Below are 10,981 nucleotides of genomic sequence, written 5' to 3' on the forward strand. Positions count from 1 at the left end.
GCGCCCGTGCCGATGCGGGCCGCCTTCGCGGGGCGGACGCCGTGCCCCGCGCGCCTCGGGGCCCCGCACCCCCTTGACACACATCGGGCGCTGCTTGGGGGCTAGGATGGGTTCCAACTGCCCACCGCGACGGTGCACGCGCGGACAAGCGCGCACCGCTGGCCCCGGTGTGCGGGGGAGGGGGGGTTCGGGCGCGCTTCGGCCCCGGCCCCGCGTCGCCTCGGCGGCTCACCGGGAGTCCGCGAGGAGTTGGACGAGGCCCTCGCCCCTGGCGCCTCCCTGTTGGGTTAGACTTTCTCACCACGCGTGACAGCGAGGCCCGTGCGTCTACCTAGCCCGAATACACCCTCCCCTCGCGGCCCTCAGTGCGGCCCGCCCCCTCCGTGGCAGGAGGGCAGAGGGGCCTGGGGAAGGGGCCGTCCTGTCCTTCTGCCTGTGCTTCCAGGTCCCGACTCCTGTGCTAGGAGCTGGGTCGAGCTGGGCCAGCTGGCACCTGCTCATAATCCCCACTCTCCAGAGGCTGAGAGAGGGGTTCACTGTCCAGACGGCTGCCTCCTTGAAGGGTGTAGCTGGAAGTGATGTTGGGCTTCTAATCGTGTTTGCTTGCTACTAATCTGGGCCTGTCGGCATGGCAGTAAACACTGGCCATGGGTCCAATGCAGGCCCCAAGCACGTGTGCAGCGCACCAGCTCTGGTCCACACACAGCCCCGTGGGCGTGGGGCTCCTGTGGCTCCTGCAGCTAGCCGCCCTCACTACATTTATGCTTCATATGCCAGCACCCAGCCATCCGATGCTGAATGTCCAGAAACTCCAGGCTTCAGCAGCGCCATTCCCTGCCTCAGGCCATCCTCCTGTCTGTCTTCACCCCAACACTTCCTCACTGCGTTTGCTCCCAGCTTCCTCCTGATCATATCGCCACACCCCCAGGTCACCTGGCCTGATGGCAAACATGTTCATTGTTTTTATGCATCATGAGCTCCACAAAAATGAAAATTTAAAGCCAGTGTGGTGGTACATGCTTGTAATCTCAGCTCCTCAGGAGCTGGAGGGAAGATTTCTGTCCTGGGCCAACTAGGGCAAAGTTAGTGGGACCCTGTCAAAAACGAAAAGCAAAGGGATGGAGGCGTGCCTCAAGTGGCAGGGCCTGGTATGTGCAAGAAGCTGGGTTACACGCAAACCTTGCTGCTTATTCAGATTTAAAAAGACCATATGCAGGGCTGGGAAGGTGGCTCAGTGGTAGAGTGCTTGCCTAGCATGCAGGAAGCCCTGGTTTCGAGTCCTCAGATTCACATACACAGAAAAACCTGGAAGTGGCACTGTGACTTGTGGTAGAGTGCTAGCCTTGAGCACAGAGAGGCTCAGGGACAGCGCCCAGGCCCTGAGTTCAAGCCCCATCAACCATACCATATAGAATGTTTTCATGTAGAGTTGCCTACTGCTGAGCATTCATGCATAGGCTTTCTGCCTCTTTCCAGACCCTTCCCTGGCTTGTTCTGAGAGGCTTTGGCTTGTATCGAGTGTCTGTGATGATTTGGAGCTTTGCATTTTTCTGTTGCTTGCACATGGTGCTATGAGACCCTCCACGCGCTGTCCTGATTCACTCTTTTGAGGGTGATGGGCTCCTCCGAAGGGCTCTGGGCATTGGGGGACAGGGCCAGTGGTGTGTCAGGCTGGCAGCTGGCTAGTTTGTTGTATGGGGCAGCTGTGCCAAGGCCCCACAGCCAGGCACAGAAAGCTGTCAGGGCATCCGGCTTCTGAGTTGGGTTGGCCCAGTTGACCAGAGGGTGTGGGGGAGGCTGGCAGCACCCCACTGGGCCAGCAGCCTGGGAGCAGCAGCGGGCCACTGGGGCACGAGGTGTTGAATGGAGCCTGGAAGTGAAGTTTGTCCACTGCTGTGTTAGTAGGGGTGTGTTTTAGTGTGGCAGGCTAAGTTGGGGAGACACAGAAGAGGAACCCCTCCTGCCCCCCTGTAGGGGAAGGGAGGTCCCCATTGGAGTGTGTGGGTGCAGCCTGGCCCCAGCCTCAGTGTCCCCTTCTGCCGCAGGAAGGCGCGCGGGTCTTCGGCGCCCTGGGTCCCATCGGGCCGTCTTCTCCGGGGCTGACCCTCGGGGGGCTGGCGGTGAATGAGCACCGGCTCAGCAACAAGCTGCTGGCCTGGAGCGGGGTTCTGGAGTGGCAGGAGGTGAGTCCCGGGGCCAGAGGGAAGGGGGGTGGGCTGGGCCCCGGGCGAGGCCTTGACCCCGCCCCACCCCTCCCTCCCCGCAGAAGCGCAGGCCCTACTCGGACTCCACCGCCAAGCTCAAGCGGATGCTGCCGTGCCAGGCCTACGTGAACCGGGGCGAGAACCTGTGAGTGCCTGGGGTGGGCGGCCCCGGGCGGACGGCGCCGCCCCCTGACCCGCCCCCCTCCCCGCAGGGAGACGGACCAGTGGCCACAGAAGCTGATCATGCAGCTGATTCCACAGCAGCTGCTGGTGAGCGCCGCCACCCCTGCCCCATGACCGGCCACGTCCGGGCCTCCCACCGCTGCTGACCTGCCCTGCCTTGTCACCCCCAGACCACCCTGGGCCCCCTGTTCCGCAACTCCCAGCTGGCCCAGTTCCACTTCACCAACAGAGACTGCGACTCGCTCAAGGGCCTCTGCCGCGTGATGGGCAACGGCTTCGTGAGTGGGCGTGACCTGGGGGCGTGGCTTGATCGCCACTGGAGGGGCGTGGCTTGGCGGAGGAACCCCACCCCCCTGCCCTGCTAGAAGGGCTGGGGGTGGAGCGGACTCAGCAATCCCCCCACTGGCAATGTGGGGTTGCAGGGCAGGTCACGAGGCCAGGCCAAGGCCACGGCCCCAGGGACTTGGCCTCGGGCTTCTCTCAGCCTGCAGCGGTCCATGACCCAGGGCAAAGGGAAATTAGGCTGGCAGTGAGGAAGTAGCAGGGTCCCCCCTTTGCCCAGACACCAAGTGAGTGGGCTTTTGTCAGACGCTCTGCGCCCCTAGAAGAGGTTTTGCTGGCACTTCATTTAATGAGCAGCCATGCAGCACTTCCCTGCATGGGTCGCAAGACAGTGGGGTGGGGCTGGGCAGGCGCCCAGGTGCAGACAGCTCAGCATGCACCCCTGCCCTGACCAGCACTCCCCCTCCCCCAGGCGGGCTGCATGCTCTTCCCTCACATCTCCCCATGCGAGGTGCGCGTGCTCATGCTGCTGTACTCATCCAAGAAGAAGATCTTCATGGGCCTCATCCCCTATGACCAGAGCGGCTTCGTCAATGCCATCCGCCAGGTCATCACCACCCGCAAGCAGGTGGGCCTCAGTTTACCCAGGGGTGTGAGAGCAGCTCCACCAGGATGAGGGATAAAAGGGGCACTGGCAGCGGGGGAGCCTTGGGAGGGCAGGAGGTGCTGGGGTATCGGTTGAGGCAGAGCATGGTGGGAGGGGGCGTCAAGGCAGGGGTGCAGGGTCTTGGGGTGGTCTCCAGGGCGCATCCCACCCCGCCTCCCCTGCAGGCCGTGGGTCCCGGTGGCATGCACTCAGGGCCTGTGCAGATCGTCAACAACAAGTTCCTGGCGTGGAGTGGCGTGATGGAGTGGCAGGAGGTGAGCAGACCAGGCCTGAGGGTACAGGGCCCCCCAGTGGGGTCTGCCCCGCCTGAGGCACCACCCCTTGCTCTGCCCCAAAGCCCAGGCCTGAGCCCAACAGCCGGTCCAAGAGGTGGCTGCCGTCCCACGTCTACGTGAACCAGGGGGAGATCCTGTGAGTGCGGGGCCGGGAGGCGTGGGGAGCCTGCACCGACGCCCCGCGCCTGACGCCCTCCACGTGTCCACAGGCGGACAGAGCAGTGGCCGCGGAAGCTGTGCATGCAGCTCATCCCGCAGCAGCTGCTGGTAAGTGTGGGGCGGCGCTGGCCAAGGGGCGTGGGGCACAGGGCTGGGCGGGGCTCCCCGGCACAGCCTGCGCCTTGCCCTGGCCCGCAGACCACGCTCGTGCCGCTGTTCCGCAACTCGCGCCTGGTGCAGTTCCACTTCACCAAGGACCTGGAGACGCTCAAGAGCCTCTGCCGGATCATGGACAACGGCTTCGTGAGTGCAGCCGGTCGGGTGCTCCACGCACCCCTGCGTGCCCTGAGTCCCACCGCCGCCGTACCCACGGGCTGCCCCGGGGCCCTGCCTGTCCCTGCCTTGCCAGGGGCTGCCACGGGTGACCCCGCCCCTGGCAGCCCAGCCTCACTGGGCCGGGGCACCCCAGCCTGTGAGTGACGTGCCCGGCCCGCACCCCCAGGCTGGCTGCGTGCACTTCTCCTACAAGGCTTCTTGCGAGATCCGAGTGCTCATGCTGCTCTACTCCTCCGAAAAGAAGATCTTCATCGGCCTCATCCCTCATGACCAGAGCAACTTCGTCAACGGCATCCGCCGCGTCATCGCCAACCAGCAGCAGGTGCTGCAGCGGAACCTGGAGCAGGAGCAGCAGCAGCGTGGGGTGAGCGCCACCCTCCCCCACCTCACCCCTGTCCCTCCCAGCCCCTGCCCCTCACCACCCCTCTCCCTCTGCAGATGGGGGGGTAGTGGCGCCCTGGCCGGGCCTTCAGGAGTCCCAGACGAGACCCCGCGGAGACTGGTGAGTGCCCCCCCCCCCAAGGAAGGCGGATGCACCCGCGACCCGTGGGGGGCCAGGAAGAGGCCCCATCCCCAGGATGACAGGCCTGCCTCCAGCACCTGCGGGCCATCGGCCAGCTGTGGAAGCGGTGCGCCAGCCCCTGCACTGTCCCCCCTCCAGGTTCCATGTTTCTAAGCAGAGGCCCCGGGACTGCGCCTGCCCAGCACCGTGACGACAGCGCCCTGCAGTCACGGAGGACGGTCCCGGCCCCTGTGCTGTTCCCCAATAAAGTCTTTTAACCCCTATCACTGCTTCCTGCACATGAGGGGCGCAGCTGTGCCCGCTGCTGACAGCAGTGACCCAGGGGCCATCCTGTGTTGAGGGGATTGGAGTCCCGAGAGGTTGGGGTGGGTGGGGGCTGCAGATCCGTCACCAGCTCACGTGGCACAGGTAGTGAATGCCAGCTGCCCTAAGCCAGGAATGACTGCCAGTGGCCTTAGCCTCTGGAACCTTCTCGTGCCCTCTCCAGGAGCCAGGAGGGCTCCGGTGGTGGTCCGGGCAGCCCCTGTCGGGGTCCCAGGCATGCGGCGGCCTCGGGGCTGTGTGTGTGCTCAGCGGTGCTGGCAGGGTTGGGTCCTGTTTTAGACCAGGAACGGAGTGAGCCGGGATTGGAGCTGGTCGCCCAGTGCTGCAGACCCAGACTTCACCTCCGAGCACGCAGTGGGCACTGTGTCTGGCACAGCCCCGGACCCCCAGTGGCACATCCTCCCCGCAAAGTCCACCAGGCTTGGAACAAAAATAGACATTTATTTTGGGGTACAGGCCGGAGCTCAGCCCTCCGAGAACTGGCGGTACAGCCGCTCGAGCCGCGGCTCCAGCCGCAGGTGGAAGGGGATCTCCAGGATGGCGCAGAAGCCCTCGGCCAGCGTGGGGGCCTCAAACTGCTTCCTGGGGGAGGAGAGGGCGGTGAGGTGGGGGGGGAGGCGACGCCCCGTCGGGCCCCGCTCGGGAGAGGTACCTGTATCCAAACATGACCATATCAGACACGGGCGCGTGCGAGGAGCCAGTCATCTCCCGGAACTGCGGGGAGTGGAGAACACGGGCGGTTTGGGGGGGGGAGAGGGAGGGGGGAGGCCAGGGGTTGGACCTCCTTGGGGTGGGCGGGCGGGGTCAACCCACCCGGTTGTTGTGGCGCGCCTGCTCCAGCGAGGCAGGAAAGTGGAAGCAGCGGCAGGGCACGGCCGCGTCCCGGGCGCACTGGATGTACCTGTGAGGGTAGCAAGATGCGGGCTGTCGCCGGCCCCTCCGACCCTACTCGGGGCCTCCCGCGAGCCCTTCCGGGCCCCTCATACCTGGCCCTGCTGGGGGCGTCCGGGTTGGTGTTGTCAATCACAACCCGCTTCTGTTGCTTCAGCGCCGCCTCACAGGCGCTCACGCAGCGCTGCCACGAGCCCAGCGTGTCCTGCGAGCAGAGCGGGAGGGATGGAGGAGACAGGTCACCACGGGGCGGGGGAGGGGAGGGACGGGGGAGGGGGACAGGTCACTGGTAGGCAGGGCGGCCCGGTAGAGGCTGCCCAGGGTCGCACCCTGTTCACGTGGACGTATCCGGCTGACACCAAGTGCTCCTGGAGGAAGGTGGACTTCCCGGCTGGGGGGCAGGATCGGGTCAGTGCGGGGCCAGCGGGGTGTGGACCCCGAGGGCGGCCGGACTGAGGGTGGTGTCAGGGCATCTCACCCCCAGGGAATCCCACGGCGACCACCACCTCGGGGCTGGTGCTCAAGAGGGTGGCGGACTCCGGCAGACAGAGGGGCCCAGACCGCGGGACAGTCCTCTGGAGGTTTTGGACGAGAGGAAGGAGGCATGCGGGGCTGATGTGGGGAACAGGAGGGAGGACTAGGGGGCAGGAGGGGAATGTGGGGGACAGGAGGGGGATGTGGGGGACAGGAGGGGGATGTGGGGGACAGGAGGGGGATGTGGGGGACAGGAGGGGGATGTGGGGGACAGGAGGAGGACTGGGAGACAGGAGGAGGATGTGGGGGACTTGGGGTCTGTGCCCTCACTCCTGCCCCGAGCCCCGCTTGCCCCCCGAACTCACTGGGTCGAAGGCTGGGAGCTCGAAGCGGGCTGCTGGCCACTGGAGGAAAAACTCCTCCGGCGTGGCGAAGCGTAGGCCGAGGTTGAGAGCAAACTGGGGAGGCAGAGGGGGTCCAAGGTCAGGCGGTGCCCGCGGCCCCATGGTACAGGGCATGGGGTAGGGCTTACCAGGCGGTCCGCGCAGGAGAAGTCCTTCTTCTTCCGGCCTGGGGCCCAGTTGGCAGGGCGGCCAGCGGCATCTGGAACACAGGCACCTGTCCACCACCCAGCCAGACCCAGTCCCGCCCCCCCATCCCCCACCTCACCCCCCTCTGCCTTACCCCCCACGAAAACGCTGTCTGTGATGGAGATGGACACGCCCTCATTGGCCTGGGAGAGACAGGTACTGAGCACCCCAACACCTTGCATGGAGGGGGTCCCCGCTGCTCCACTGTCCTGCACTGCACATCTCACGTCCCTTCCCTCCAGTGGTCCAGGATTTGGACTCCACTTGGCACCTGGTTCCCCCACCTTGGCCCCCGGCGGCCAGCAGAGGGCGCGCTGTGCCCACGTCCAGCCACCTGTGGCCTGGTCTGCCATGCCCAGCCCAGCAGCTTTTACTCCAGTGACCTTTACTCAAAGGACACTTTCTCAGAGGCCCCCACTACCTTGGCCAAAATGACACCCCTTTATCTTGCCTCACAGCCCCCCCCCCCAGTGCCCTATACCAGCCCAGGTATTCAGGTTGCAGACACCCAGGTCCTGAAGCACTGTGGGTGGCTGGTCACACTAGGAGTCCTTGGCACACAGGGGCACAAACGAATGCCCACAACGGCCCATCAGCCACTCTGGTCTTCATGGCTGAAGAGCACTGGGCTCAAACCACCCCCGGGACAGGACAGCTAGACACCGATGTCAAGGACCAAGGGAGGCAGAGGAAGAGGAGGTCCCAGGACATGGGACCCGGCGGGTGGGGGGAAGGGGTGGCTCACCTGCTCCTGCAGGTGGTCCCACATGCCAGTCACTGGCTTCCGGTACAGCCCCGCGTGCGTGGCCACTAGCACCTGTGGGTATGGCAGAGACCTAGGCCTCCTTGGCTTCTCCTCTAGCGTATACTAGGTCTGTCCCAGCTCCTGCCTGGGCCTCATGCTGGGCTGGCTCTTTCTGGATCCCCATCCTCCTGGCAAGGCCCCCGTCCCTTCCCGCTTCTCCCCAGCCTCCCTCTAGCCATACCTGGAAGGGAACCCCCAGCCTCTCTAGCACAGCCTCCACCTTGGCCTTGAATTCCTCTGCTGGCAGCTTCCCTCGCCCAATGCCCATCTGGTTGGTGAAGATCACCAGCTGAGGAGCAGATGATGTCACCAGGAGGCCCCTCACCCAGGCCCCCCACGGACCTGCAGCACGGGCATGCACACACACCTTGTAGCCCTGGGCATGCAGCTCCTGGAGCTTCCTAGGAACCTCCGGGTACAAGATCCTAAGACAGATGAGAAGCAGCGCCTGAGCAAGGGCCAGGGGCTCCAAGCGGTCACTTGGTCTCTTCTCTGGCCCCTTCTCACCTCCAGTCACTGGGGCTGGTAGGAAAGACCTTTCCAGAACGGGTGCTGATGAGTGTCCCGTCCAGATCAAAAGCAGCCACCTGGGAACAGCAAGAATGGAGGATAGTTGCACCCTCGAAGCCTCACCCAGGCTTCCACCTGCTCTCTGCAGCCCCACCTGTCTCAGAGGTGAGGACACAGAGACATGGGGTCCGCATGTCTCATGCAAGGCCCAGGCTCAAGGTGGTCAAAACCAGATCAAGGATTCTACGGGGCACTCAGAACCCATCAGGTCACCTGTGTTTTAAGGTTCATGTAGGGTTGAGAATAAGACCAGAATAAGGGCCAGGCTGGTCATCACTGAAGCCCAGTCCCTGGGGGCAGCATGGGCCTACATACAGCAGGCCCTTACAGCCGCCCTTGGATCAGCTGGGTCCCCCACTGCTCTCCACTCCGGTGTGACCCTCACCTTGTCCTGAGACTTTACTCCAGGTGCTGTGAACACCAGCAGCTTCTCCAAGTTCTGCCAACCTGGGGATGTTGTCCGCATCCTCTTTTTCTGCTGTTTGGCCTCCTCCTCCCGCTTCTCCCTGGGAGGTGTCACCGGTGGGGTGCCAGGTGGAGAATCTGGTTGGAGGCCTGGTGTGCGGGTATCATCCCAGCGCAGGGTCAGTGGGTGGAGGCCATTGACCAAATACAGTGTCTCCCCCACACCAAGAGACTCCTCCAACCCTGGCCTTAATTCCTGGGTCCCAGCAGTTGTAGGGTTAACACCCAGCTGCAGAGAAAAAGGGGACAGCTGGGAATAACTCTACTCCAAGAGCCTCTTCCATTGGAAGAGGCTCAACTTTCTCAATGACCAGTCAAAGCTTCAGGCCCCACCTCCTTGCTACGCATGACCAATCAGGGATTTGGAAAGGCCATAAGCTTCTAATTTTGCCCAATTAAAAAGTTCCCTATTATGGTGAGTCCTCCAGGAACTCTGCCCCCAGCCCTTGCTGAAGCCCAGGTACCTGTTTCACTGCCACCGTCCGGGTCTCTAGGTCTGCAACCAGCTCCACTGAGGATTGAGGGGGCTGCGTTAGGTTTTGCTCCCAGGCCTCAGCAGAAGCAGGGGGGCCACAGTACCCATCCCACCACTGACCCCCAAGAAGTGGGAGAATGGGCTTCTAAGCGGGAAAGTTCCTAGGACCATGTACAATTGCGATTTGCTCAGGATTGCACCAAGTGAAGACACAGATCACCAAGGACATTTACGTTTTCCCATGGGGTCGGTAGGGCAGTGGCCCATTTCAGGCTTCCAGATGCCCTCTGCACCTCCGGTGCCCAGGATAATTCTCCCGGGATTCACCCCGCCCTGCCCTCCCCGGGCACAGCCTTTAGCTTCCTAAGCTTCCCAGGAACACCCGTCAACTTTGGGAAAGACTGCTAGCAGACCCCTTCTCTCGGATGACGGTGCTGCCCTCCTTCCAAGAGCACCCGGGTCCCGCTCCGGCGCAGGCCCCACCCCCTCCCGCCGAGGCCCCACCCACCTTGGTTTCGGGAGCACTTCCGGTCTGTAACCTGGGTCAGGGGTCCGCGCCCGAGGACCAGGGCTTGCCCGTCCGTGGGCAGGAAGATGGGGGGCGCCCCCCCTGGGGGGCTCTCCAGCCACAGGCGGCCTCGGGCCTCGCCCTCGGCCATCGTGGGCTCCGGCCTGGGATGAGGAGGGACCCGCGGCAGGTGACGAGTGGCCGGGCTTGAACCCGGGAGTCCCGCCCCCTCCAGGTCACTGGGAACTTCCCCTGTCGGCCACCACCCATCGGGCCTCGGGTCCCGACCGCCTTCCAAGCCCTGGGGGGTCGGGGAGGAGGGCGCCCCACCGCCCCTGCGCGCTCTCACGCTTCCCGGTACTCACCGGTGAAGTCTGTAGACGCCCTAGAGGCTCCGCCCGCGGCACGCCGCTCTACTACTCCGTAGGCGGAAGTGACGCAGAGGCGGTGCTTTGGTCCCTCCCACCGCGAGCCGGGCCCCTCTGGGCCTTAGGACCGCTCTAGGCGGTCCGAGGCCCCCGTGGCTCCGCCCTCTCGGCATCCCGACTGCAGTGTGGGATCCTGGCCAGTAGGAGGCGCGTGGAGCCTCCATCTGCAGGTTTTCCGCGGCCCCTTGGCTGGAGTAGATAAAAGCCTGCCGTGCTTTTCGGTGATCCCTTTCGCCAATGGAAGAAACCCGGGCCCCCACCCCACGATCGCGCCCGCCACAGCAAGATGTTCTCCTTTGCCCGCATGCCGCAGTTCCCTCTTACAGTGAAGATGGTCAGTTCCTGCCAGAGCTTAAGAACGAACGTATGGATGCAGGCAACTAGCCCTGCGTAAAATCGCCATTGTTTGCACTCCTCAGGAGGGGTTCTGATGTGAGACGCTATTCAGTCTCCTAGCCCTAAATTATTTGTGTCAGTCTTAGGGGCTGAACTCGGCGCCCGGACACTGTCCTTGAGGTTCTTTTGCTCAAGGCTAGCTCTCTACCACTTGAGCCACAGCGTCATTTTCAGCTTTTTCTGTGTATGTGGTACTGAGGAATGGAACCCAGGGCTTCATGCATGCTAGGCAAGCACTCCAGCACTAAGCCACATTCCCAGACTCTATATTCATTCTTTAAAAAAAAAAGGACTTTATTTTGGGGTATTCAGAACTTCAGTTTAGGAGACAAAAAAAAGTCCAGATAGCTCTGGATTTGTTTCGGAGGAAAAGAAAGAGGGAATTTATACTGAGTAAATAGTGTGAGCAAATAGTGTTTATAACAA

The 10,981-nt window shown here is 63.3% G+C and overlaps 2 protein-coding genes across 2 annotated transcripts in view; one reads left to right on the top strand and one right to left on the bottom strand.

Moving 5' to 3' along the window:
- The window catches only part of Ptov1 (prostate tumor overexpressed 1), a 6,816-nt gene extending 1,924 nt beyond the window's left edge, over window positions 1-4,892 (top strand). The window contains exons 3-14 of the mRNA XM_013027586.1: window positions 2,046-2,183; window positions 2,267-2,349; window positions 2,417-2,474; window positions 2,558-2,665; window positions 3,142-3,297; window positions 3,501-3,590; window positions 3,674-3,747; window positions 3,821-3,878; window positions 3,969-4,073; window positions 4,273-4,470; window positions 4,545-4,608; window positions 4,768-4,892. Of these exons, the coding sequence (XP_012883040.1) occupies window positions 2,046-2,183; window positions 2,267-2,349; window positions 2,417-2,474; window positions 2,558-2,665; window positions 3,142-3,297; window positions 3,501-3,590; window positions 3,674-3,747; window positions 3,821-3,878; window positions 3,969-4,073; window positions 4,273-4,470; window positions 4,545-4,556 (1,080 nt within the window). The 3' untranslated portion in view covers window positions 4,557-4,608; window positions 4,768-4,892. The remainder of the gene's footprint in view (window positions 1-2,045; window positions 2,184-2,266; window positions 2,350-2,416; window positions 2,475-2,557; window positions 2,666-3,141; window positions 3,298-3,500; window positions 3,591-3,673; window positions 3,748-3,820; window positions 3,879-3,968; window positions 4,074-4,272; window positions 4,471-4,544; window positions 4,609-4,767) is intronic.
- Window positions 4,893-5,374: 482 nt separating this feature from the next.
- On the bottom strand, window positions 5,375-10,164 carry Pnkp (polynucleotide kinase 3'-phosphatase). Its single transcript, XM_013027690.1, has 17 exons — window positions 10,097-10,164; window positions 9,732-9,895; window positions 9,213-9,259; window positions 8,669-8,977; window positions 8,221-8,300; window positions 8,081-8,138; window positions 7,895-8,002; window positions 7,654-7,725; window positions 7,003-7,051; window positions 6,851-6,921; window positions 6,684-6,776; window positions 6,323-6,419; window positions 6,174-6,235; window positions 5,940-6,049; window positions 5,767-5,854; window positions 5,606-5,667; window positions 5,375-5,535 (listed from the first exon to the last, which is right to left on the bottom strand). Exons 2-17 carry the CDS (start codon window positions 9,880-9,882, stop codon window positions 5,418-5,420), a joined length of 1,575 nt encoding a protein of 524 aa, XP_012883144.1. The 5' UTR covers window positions 9,883-9,895; window positions 10,097-10,164; the 3' UTR covers window positions 5,375-5,417.
- Window positions 10,165-10,981: the final 817 nt, after the last annotated feature.

Source organism: Dipodomys ordii, unplaced genomic scaffold (assembly GCF_000151885.1).
Source record: "Dipodomys ordii isolate 6190 unplaced genomic scaffold, Dord_2.0 Scaffold105, whole genome shotgun sequence".
Lineage (NCBI taxonomy): Eukaryota > Metazoa > Chordata > Mammalia > Rodentia > Heteromyidae > Dipodomys > Dipodomys ordii.

Bases quoted from the DNA above. Each gene is read 5' to 3' on its own strand.
- Pnkp (XM_013027690.1), bottom strand. From the start codon at position 9,882: ATGGCCGAGGGCGAGGCCCGAGGCCGCCTGTGGCTGGAGAGCCCCCCA. The intron at 6,236-6,322 runs GTGAGATGCCCT...CCTGCCCCCCAG, and splicing joins CGCCGTGGGATTCCCTGGGG to CCGGGAAGTCCACCTTCCTC. The intron at 5,668-5,766 runs GTGGGTTGACCC...CACTCCCCGCAG, and splicing joins AGGCGCGCCACAACAACCGG to TTCCGGGAGATGACTGGCTC.